This window comes from Silurus aristotelis (genome assembly GCF_946808225.1).
Source record: "Silurus aristotelis genome assembly, chromosome: 15".
Classification (NCBI taxonomy): domain Eukaryota; kingdom Metazoa; phylum Chordata; class Actinopteri; order Siluriformes; family Siluridae; genus Silurus; species Silurus aristotelis.
Genome location: NC_139588.1, coordinates 6,507,853 through 6,517,857, shown reverse-complemented (window position 1 = coordinate 6,517,857; position 10,005 = coordinate 6,507,853). Strand labels below are relative to the sequence as shown.

The window sequence follows — 10,005 nt, the reverse complement described above, 5'->3', positions numbered from 1 at the left end:
TCTAAGGTGTTCATTAGGGTTGAGGTGAAGGGTTTGGGCAGGACACTCTGTCAGGACACTGAAAAAACACAAATCTCCACGGTCACACTATAAATCTAGAGCAGTAGAGCAAAACCAAATTATAAAGGAGGCCAGAATGAAATATTGTTTCTAAGTAGAGGGCCAAACGCTCTCAACATTTTATGTACAACAAGACAAAAGTTACATGTGAAAATTAAACATTAACTAAAAGCAGTACATTCTGCTCTTACACACATTTGCTCTAGCAGGATGCTTGGCATCATATATCTTGGTTGTCAGTTCATTAATGATCGGGGATAGGTTCTGTGCTGGGGTGACGCTCAGGACAGAGTGAAGGTGTGCATCGGTGAGATGACTCCTGGGTGTGCTTTTCACCTTCATAACAGAGACAAGTTGCTGGAATGAATGAAGAGTAGAAACTTTACAGAGGCCACAGATTCAAACTTTTTTTTTTACAGAAGTTTTACAGAAATATATTATTGTATCGTATATACCGGATATAATGGATATAAGGGCCAGAGGTGGCCCAGTGCCTTAAGTTTTTATGTCTGATCTAAAGGAAGGCAGAAGAATGGAGCTTATTTTAACAGCAAAGATGGATGATGTAATGGGGAATGGGATACTCAACAAAAACGTGGGTGTCATATAGCCAGATGTCCAGAAACTTTTCATGCACATACTATGGTGGTGTCAGTACTTATAATTTTTTGCCTCACTTATTACCCCCCATAGTGTAAAACCCTTTAAAAGCCTCAGGATAAATATATTGCCATTGCTATATTGGGGTTTCCCATATCTGGAGCGCTCCATACCCACTGACCCACTACGACAAAGACCAAACCATTCTAAACGTTTGATCAAATGTGTACCTAATATGATTCCTAATTAGATAATTTTATTATATGCCTCCAGTGCTTATATTTAAATGTGTTCGGGTTTACATTTTATATTTACAGAACTAAAAGTTTGTGAAATTGATGGGTGGTTCCCCCTCCGTTTCCGAGTGGAACATTCCTGTGGCTGTGTGTGTGCTTGTTGTAGGACAGGGAGGGAGGGCGAGCAACATGGCGTCCGAGCAGGTCTGTGTATAAAGTGAAATATCCTGATTTAATACCTTTTATTTCTCTTTTTGGCTAATGTATGAAATGTGAGTTTGTTGCCAGTTGATTATCTGAATGTGCAAAATTATGGTATAAGGAATAACATGCGTTTGCGGTTTTCTGTATAATTCCTGGGGAATTGCGTATATTATAAACGATGTCTCCATTTTCATTTGTGTCTATTGAACTATTGGTTTTGACTTAGACTCACTTTTGACACGGAATTGTGACGTTTTTTTTTTTTGTTTTTTTTACCGTTTATTGTGTGTAATACAGAAAAAGGAGGGTGTGTGTGATTTATTTATAGTTATCCCGTTACTCAGAGAGACTACATTCCTGAGAGCGCCCCCGTGTGTCCCATCGGGAATCACAATCTGCCTCTTCAAGAACATGAAGCACAGCAACATGCATCAAGCATTTAGACTCTTTATTCATCTTTTGCACCTTTTACATCTTCAGATCTTCTCAGATAAGTCTCACATATGGATCTGCACCGTTTTACGTATTCTTTCTGGCAGACCCAAGATCGATCGCATTGTATAGGGAGCACCTGAGACCTCCTGCCTTAAGGTCTCTCTCAGGTTCTCAGATGTCTGATGGAGGTATAACTCAGGTCTCTTCAGTCACTTTAGTGTTTAGTGCCATTTGTCTCTGGTCACATGCCCCTATGTTATTTTGGTTTTGGGTTGTTGCTATGCTGTGAGGTGGACCTGAGTCTGAATTGCACCCTAGGGCAGGATTTCTTTAAAGAACATCTGACCAGTCAGATGCAGAAGATACCTGCTTCTAGGAAGCGTTTAATTACACGATCCACCCACCACCATGCTTCGCTGTTTTATTGAGATTACCCAGACATTATTCTGGTGCCTCGGCCCAATAGGTAGATTTTTCTACAATCAGACCAGAGAATATATTTCCTTGTTCTCTCAGTTAAGTTTTGATTTGACTTTTATTTCGGGAGTAGTTTCTGACTCACTACTACACTATAAAGGACTGAGCAGTATTTCTGAGATGGTTGTACTGCTGGCAGGTTTTCTCATCACTGCAGAGGTCTTCTGGAGCTGTATTATTGTGAATATTGTGTTTTTAGTCACCTCTCTAAAGCCTTTTTAAACTGGTTACTGGGAGAACTTCTTCTATTTAACAATCATTGAACATTTAGATGTTGGAATGGTTTTATGGCCTTGCCTAGGTCTGTGTCTTGACACCTTTAGGTTGCAGAGATCTTACAGACTGAGCACTGGATTTCTTGTCTGTCCATCCATTGATTGATTGATTGATTGATTGATTGATTGATCGAAGTGTGTGCTTTTCACACTGAAGGCATCAAAACTATGAATTAACACGTGGAATTATATACATAACAAAAAAGTGAACTGAAAATGTCATATTGTAGGTTCTTCAAAGTAGCCATCAAGAGAATGCCAAGAGTGTGCAAAGCAGTAATCTAAGCAAAAGGTGGCTACTTTGAAGCACCTACAATATGACATATTTTCAGTTGTTTCACACTTTTTTGTTATGTATATAATTCCACATGTGTTAATTCATAGTTTTGATGCCTTCAGTGTGACTCTACAATTTTCATAGTCATGAAAATAAAGAGAACTCTTTGAATGAGAAGGTGTGTCCAAACTTTTGGTCTGTACTGTATATATAATATATATAAACTTTTGGTCTGTACTGTGTGTGTATATATATATATATATATATATATATATATATATATATATATATATATATACGCAGACAAAAACATGAACATGAAACATAGGACGTGTGGCTTTGTACAGCTGTTCTCACTCAGGGTGTACTCACTTTGGTTGCCAGCTATTTAGACAATTATATATATATATATATATATATATATATATATATATATATATATATATATATATATATATATATATATATATATATATATATAGTAGTATATATAAATGTATGTGTGTCTTTTTTTTTTTTTTGTCCTCCCTGTAGGAGAGCTCAAATGGTCCGGTGAAGAAGTCCATGCGGGAGAAGGCCATTGAGCGAAGGACTGTCAGTAAGGAACACAACAGCAACTTTAAGGCTGGATATGTTCCCATAGAGGAGGAAAGACTGCACAAGACGGGGCTGAGGGGTCGGAAAGGCAACATTGCCGTGTGCATCATAGTCCTGCTTTTCCTGCTTGCACTCATCAACCTCATTGTGAGTGAATCTGAAAAGGGGATTTCAGTCCACATGAACCGTGTTGCTGTTCTTACACCTTTCACGTCACACTTTCTAATCTTAAGACTGCAGTACAACAATCCAAACCATACAAGCTTAAAAACCTGTCAGTCACAAGTCTTTTCTGCGTTTAGCAGCCTGTTTCACACCAGTAACTATGCCACATTTCTGAGATCTTATTTTTGATGTTTGATTTGAACATTGGCTCTGCTCGTGCTTTCTTACAGATAACTCTGGTGATCTGGACAGTTATTCGGATCGGCCCTAATGGCTGTGACAGCATGGAGTTCCACGAGAGTGGCCTGCTGCGCTTTAAGCAGAAAGCCGACATGGGGGTGGTCCGTCCGCTGTACAAGAGCACCGTGGGAGGCAGGAAGGACCAGGACCTTGTCATCACTGGCAACAACAACCCAGTGAGTGTGGATAAGACTCCTTTTAATTAGGCTTCAAAATCTTACCAAGTGATGTAGCTTCAAATGTTTGGTGTTTAATCCTTTAACACATATTTGATACATTATTTTCTGAGACCTCTGCACCACCTGCCTTAACAATACTTTCCTCAAAAACCTGGTAAATACAATCTGAGATTTGTCTTCTGCCCCCTACTGGAATTATCTACGCTCTGCAGTCAATAGCAGGCTTTAGGCAGGTTTTTTCAATATGGCCGCCTTTATGATATATATATATATATATATATATATATATATATATATATATATATATATATATATATATATATATATATATATATATATATATGTACTTTTTTAAAGCAAGCAATTTTTTATTCATTTTTTTATTTTATTTTATAGTAAAATCATGTTAAAAATATGTAAATCAAATATGATACAGCAGGTATATTAGGTAATTTAGCTTAGTCATCAATGTATTGCATTTCATGATTGCATTATTCCTGCCACAATGTCAAATACAAAATACAATACAAATAAATAATAACTTTTTATTATTTATTAAACTAATTAAAAATTAAATGGTCATCTTAGAATAATTTTTTAACTGATTCCATACTAGTGGAAATAAAATATTCTTGTGATTTCTGTACATCCAATCTAATGTCGTAGCTTGCTAATATTTGTCTGTTCAGTAAAACAAATAAAAAATGATCATAATCTGTATGTTATATTTACCAATTCAGGGAAGAAATTTAGAAAACACAAACATAATTTTTCCATGTGTATTTTCAGATAGCAACAAAATATATTGATAAAATTGTCGTCAGCGTGCTAATGGATGGCAAGTCACGTGAGTTAGAGCAGTTAGGGGAAGATAAGAATGATGATGAGTAGGAGTGGACATTCCAAATACAGTAATCAGTTTTTGTTATATAATATACAGTACATTGTTGTAATCAGTAAATTATCATAAATGCCCAATGTTTCAAATATGATACAAAAAAATTGTGTAATCAATGTTTTTTTGTTGTTGTTGTTTTTTTAGTTTCAAGACCCCGTAAACACTTAATCCACAATTTCCAAATAATATAATTTTCTGTTCGTTATTTCATATGTCAGGCTTCATAGGGTTAAAATTTAGCACTGCTAAAGCACTACTTTATACCCCAGGTTGAGTAGGTAAAACTTTTTTTTTTTTTTTACTTCATGAATCTCCTGCTTGTGCTTGTGTGTGTGTGTGATTATTTAGGTGGTGTTTCAACAAGGCAACACCAAGCTAAGTGTTGAGAAAGATAAGACGTCTATCACCAGTGACCTGGGCATTTCCTTCACCGACCCACGCACACAAACCACCTTTTTCAGCACAGACTTTGATAACCACGAGTTCCACCTGCCCAAACAGGTCAAAGTGCTCAACGTGAAGAAAGCCTCAACTGAAAGGGTGAGGGTTCCAGAATCATGTTTTCTTTATATTCACACTTTTCTTTTTATGTCTACATGAACAAGACTCGTGTGGAAAATGATTTATATTTATATCTAAAGCAGGGAAAACTAATTAAACCTGCGGAAGAAAACAACACAATAAAGTAACAACATAAACAAGGAAACAAATAATCAGATCTAAACATTTCAGATTATGTCATTCTCATTCATAATCAGTTTGGTGGAAATTATTTGGTGGAAATAAATTATTCCATAAATTATGGACAAACATATAGGAACCTACAGCTACTGTAAGATCAAGGTTAGCGTATCTAGCTCATGGTCATGAATCCTACATCTACATTAACACCCTACATTTATTTTTTTATTCTACTTTTGTTTACACTAGGATCTTCAAACATTTTCCAGAAACTGCTCATCCATTGTAACATCTGCGAGCATCAGCCGTTTACATAAATATATATAACATTCGATTTTAACAACACTATTAATCTGGATCTCAGGCATAACAATTGCAGTCCATCGTTATCCACCATGTTTTTTTTTTTTTTCATTTTGGGTCACAAGAACGAATCACGTAAAAAAAAATATATATATATATATATATATATATATATATATATTGGAATATTTCCATTTTTTTTATTCAAAAGCAACATTTTTAGTGGTAGACCTTCTAAGAAGAAGAAAAAACCTGCTTTCAGTTGATGAATATCAAAAGTAGAAAAAAGAAATTGTTTTAAAATTCAAATGTATCCATATTAATTTAAACTTTTGAAGTTAAAGGTGCCAGAATAGAAATGCAAAAAAATAAAAAATAAATGGTTCAGGAGCTTATGTTACCTGGAAAAAAAAATTATTTCAAAATTATTTTTTTTATTATATTTTCCACTATAAAGTAAAAAAAATAAAAAATCCCTAACATTTCACTTTCCTTATAATATTCCATTCAAACAAATTATCTTTTTTTTTTATTTATTAAATTTTTTTTTTTATGCTATGCCTGTAGTATTGGTAAAGCTTTTAATTACCGTAATTTCCGGACTATTAAGCGCACCCAAATATAAGCCGCACCCACTGAATTTTACAAAGATTTTTATTTTGAACATAAATAAGTCTATAATAACCTGCCTATAATCTTTCTTTGAAAGATTTGTTCGATCTTTTGGCATCGTCGTGCGTTTAAAAATCACCATCGGTGAATCTTTTCTCCTGATGCCGTGCAGCTCAGAACACAGGTGAAGTGTGTTTTTTCATGCCCGGTTGTTTTCAGCGTGACGAATGATTCGCATTTCCTGTAGACAGTCCGAGTGAGCGGCAGGTCAAACGCCAGAGGAACCTCATCCATATTTATGATGTGGTGCGGCCCGATTCAGTGGGAGCGCATCTGATTTATTATAAAGACTTTCATTGGTTCACATGAACCCGTTCGGCAATTTCATTGGTCAAATGTTATGGGGCTCAGTTTTTTTGGCTTGAAGCTTGTGAAACCAGGAAAAACCCAGGAAAAATCCATAAATTAGCCGCTTCATTGTTTAAGCAGCAGGGTTCAAAGAGTGGGAAAAAAGTAGCGGCTTATAGTCCGGAAAATACGGTGTCTGTTCTTCAGCTGTTCATACATACACTATAGAGACAAACGTTTTTGCACACCTGGCCATAAGAGTGAAGGGAAAATTTTATGTTACCACATTCACCGACATCCATAAGACTTGGGAATGAACCACATATGGCTGGAAAAATTAGGTTATTAAACTGATTTTTTAATTATTATTATTATTTTTATTTATTTTTTTTTATTAGAATTTACATATATCAAGTACTAGAGTTGAGAAAGATGTTTGACGTCTGAATTGGAACGCCATGTCAAGTTATGTTTTTCCTTTCACCCTTTCAAAATTCCTTTTATATTAAACAATACACTGCAGATATTTCTGTATTTAATTGTAGAATGTATGTGAACGAAGATATAAACTCCTCTGGCGAGAGCATGTAGACACCTGACCATCACACACGTTTTTCCACAAACTATTAGGAAAACGTTGGAAGCAAACATATGCCCTTGTTTACTATATCTTTGCAATTTTCCCTTCACTGGAACTAAGAGACCCAAACCTGTTCCAGTATAGCAGTGCTCCTGTGCACAAAATCAACTGTATGGAGGTTGTAGAGTGGAAGATCTCCGATGTCCTGTACTGACCTCCTCAACCCCACTTAGATATAAAGGCACTATTAAATGATTTTACAGATCACCAGCAACGCATCGTCTGACCTCTTGATCAAAGGTGACGGCAAGGCCATCGTTCGTGGAAACGAGGGCGTCTTCATCATGGGCAAGATGATCGAGTTCAGGATGGGGGGCGATATCGAGCTCAAAGCTGTGAGTACGGTCTTCTACTGCAGAGCTGCTCCTCTATAATACAGGTGTTTTAGTCTAAGAGTGGAGATTTGAAGAACTGAGCAGAGATGCATGTACTTACATGAAACCAACACATTGAGTTCTTGGATCTTGGGGCACTGTAATGAAGAGCATTAATGTATATGTTATGGACAACACCCCTATCACGATGCAGTGCAGTACAATGCAATGGAAAAAATTGTGATGCTTTGCCACTCAAAATGGTACAGATAATACACTTAAATTTTTTTGGTACAGACAGACAGTAAATCATAAATGTACATAAGTGCCTTCTGACTTCTAACACATGGCCCTTTCACAAACAGGCCTTTGTAGAAAAAAAGAAAAAAAGAAGATCTGTCTCCAGGAAGATGCAGCTCTACCTCTGCCATGTTAATCTGTATTTTACGTGACCCTCAGGACACGCCTCGGTCTCCGTAGTCGTATTCTATGAAAAATTGGTCACAAATTATTGGTCACGTTTTATATAATAAAAGTGTAGCACTTCTAATTATTATATATGAATAAATCATTTCCATCGCTAAACAACTGGCAACTTGTATCTGACGCACATTTTTAAAGCCGATGCACCGAATCTTGCCGTCCCTTACTACAATAGACCCTTCAGAATCACCTGCTAATCTGCGTTTATCATGTTTTACCCAGGAGAACAGCATTATCCTGAATGGCTCTGTGATGTTCAGTCCATCACTCATCCCTGACACCTCTGTGGGAGGTGGGTTTAACTTCAACGATGTTGAGAGGTACAAGCTCTGTATGTGTGCAGACGGAACCCTTTTCAGAGTGCAGGTCAAATACCCCAACATGGGCTGCCAGACCACGGACAACCCCTGTAGAGTGGTGCACTGAAAGGATGGGAATTTCACAGGACTCCCTTACACACACGCACACACCCGTTGAGAATTGATAACAGCTCTGCGAAATAAAGTTTGTGTACTTCAACACAAATTCATGGTTAAGTAAAGATTGATCTATAGCCGTAATTACATAAAACCTAAATACACTCACATTCTGATTTTACCGTATGTAAGGCATTTAAGGGTATTTAAGTCTTTTAATAATTACTCTGAACCTTTAACCCCACCTTACACAAACACTCTTCTTTTTAATTACGTAACGACTTGGCCAAAGAACTCCCAGTGGTTTATCATTCATTCACCTTGGCATTTTTTATGTTTTTTTTTTTTTTTTTTTTTAAAGCTGATTGCTCTTCCATGCAGTATGTTGATATGAAGAATAGATATAGATTTCTGCCAGTATTATATCAAATTATATCTTTATTTTATTTTTTAGTGTAGCAATTTGTGAAATCCGCAATATGTCTCCAGAACACATTTTGTCTGATAAAAACTATTGGGGAAAATCCAGGCAGCTTGTGGGTCGTGGAATGTTACACAAGGTGTCAGATACTTGATGTGTGTAATATATTGTACTGTGTAAAAGTTTTCAGCAGACGAGAAAAATACTGTAAAGTAAGTGCATTCAAAAATAGAAGTATCGAAGCGTCACCAGTTGAATTGGATCAATTAACAAAATGGAAAGTAAATAAACAAGAGAAATCTGAATCGAATTAATATTTGGTGTGACCACATTTTCCATGCAAAACAGTCAGTTCTTCTAGTTACACTTAAACGCAGATTTTAAAGGAACTCTGCTCACTCTAGCCTCATACAGAGCTGTTTCTGTTTTAGGTAATGACTGCGTTTTATCCTACATAGGAAATGCTTGGTATAATTGGTTACTCATACGCCTGACTCCGATCCTACAAAATCCCCGACATTGTGCAAGTGTAATTAGAAGAATTAATGCTGACGAATGCATTAATGTGACGACTATTTTTGAAAGCATTCTTACTTTACGTGTGTATACAAATATACACACATGCAGGTAGCCCTGAAGTTACGATGGTTCGACTTAGGATTTTTCGATCTTAGGATGGCGATAGCGACACTACACAATTGTAAAATGTATTTTTAGTTTCGCACGGCAGGCAAACGTAGCGGTGCATTTGGTTACATTGGGTCGCTGGCTGGACATACGCATCTTTTGATGTCTTACCCTCGCCAGCTGCCGACAGAGTTCAGTTGTCTCTGTGTTAGAGCACGTATATTGTTCTGTGTTTTGGTGTTCCGAAGCCCAAATTGAACTCTCGTCTCTTTCCTTTTTTATCGGCTGATCAACATTCTCTTTAAGACTCCTGGGTAGGCTGGGCCATGTCTCAACTTACCATACTTTTAAGTTATGATGAGGTCATCGCATCTCGATCGCAAGTCAGGGATTTCCTGTGTTTATATACAGTGTAAACACAAACACACACACGCATGCACTTCACTGTAAAACAAATCATCTCAGTTCACTTTTTTTATAATGTATTAGCAATATGGAGTCTTTAAAAGGGAAGAAA

The 10,005-nt window shown here is 36.5% G+C and overlaps 1 protein-coding gene across 1 annotated transcript; it reads left to right on the top strand.

Annotated features, from left to right (window-relative positions):
- Nucleotides 1-992: 992 nt before the first annotated feature.
- sgcb (sarcoglycan, beta (dystrophin-associated glycoprotein)) lies at nucleotides 993-9,171 on the top strand. The gene is made up of 6 exons (XM_083563116.1): nucleotides 993-1,100; nucleotides 3,099-3,308; nucleotides 3,557-3,742; nucleotides 4,992-5,183; nucleotides 7,431-7,562; nucleotides 8,247-9,171. The coding sequence occupies exons 1-6, from the start codon at nucleotides 999-1,001 to the stop codon at nucleotides 8,448-8,450; spliced, it is 1,026 nt and encodes a 341-aa protein (XP_083419242.1). The 5' UTR covers nucleotides 993-998; the 3' UTR covers nucleotides 8,451-9,171.
- The last annotated feature ends 834 nt before the right edge of the window (nucleotides 9,172-10,005 follow it).

Excerpts from the sequence above, each read along its gene's own strand:
- sgcb (XM_083563116.1), top strand. The coding sequence starts at position 999 with ATGGGTGGTTCCCCCTCCGTTTCCGAGTGGAACATTCCTGTGGCTGTG. Across the intron at positions 1,101-3,098 it reads GCAACATGGCGTCCGAGCAG|GAGAGCTCAAATGGTCCGGT; the intron begins GTCTGTGTATAA and ends TCCTCCCTGTAG. Across the intron at positions 5,184-7,430 it reads AGAAAGCCTCAACTGAAAGG|ATCACCAGCAACGCATCGTC; the intron begins GTGAGGGTTCCA and ends ATGATTTTACAG.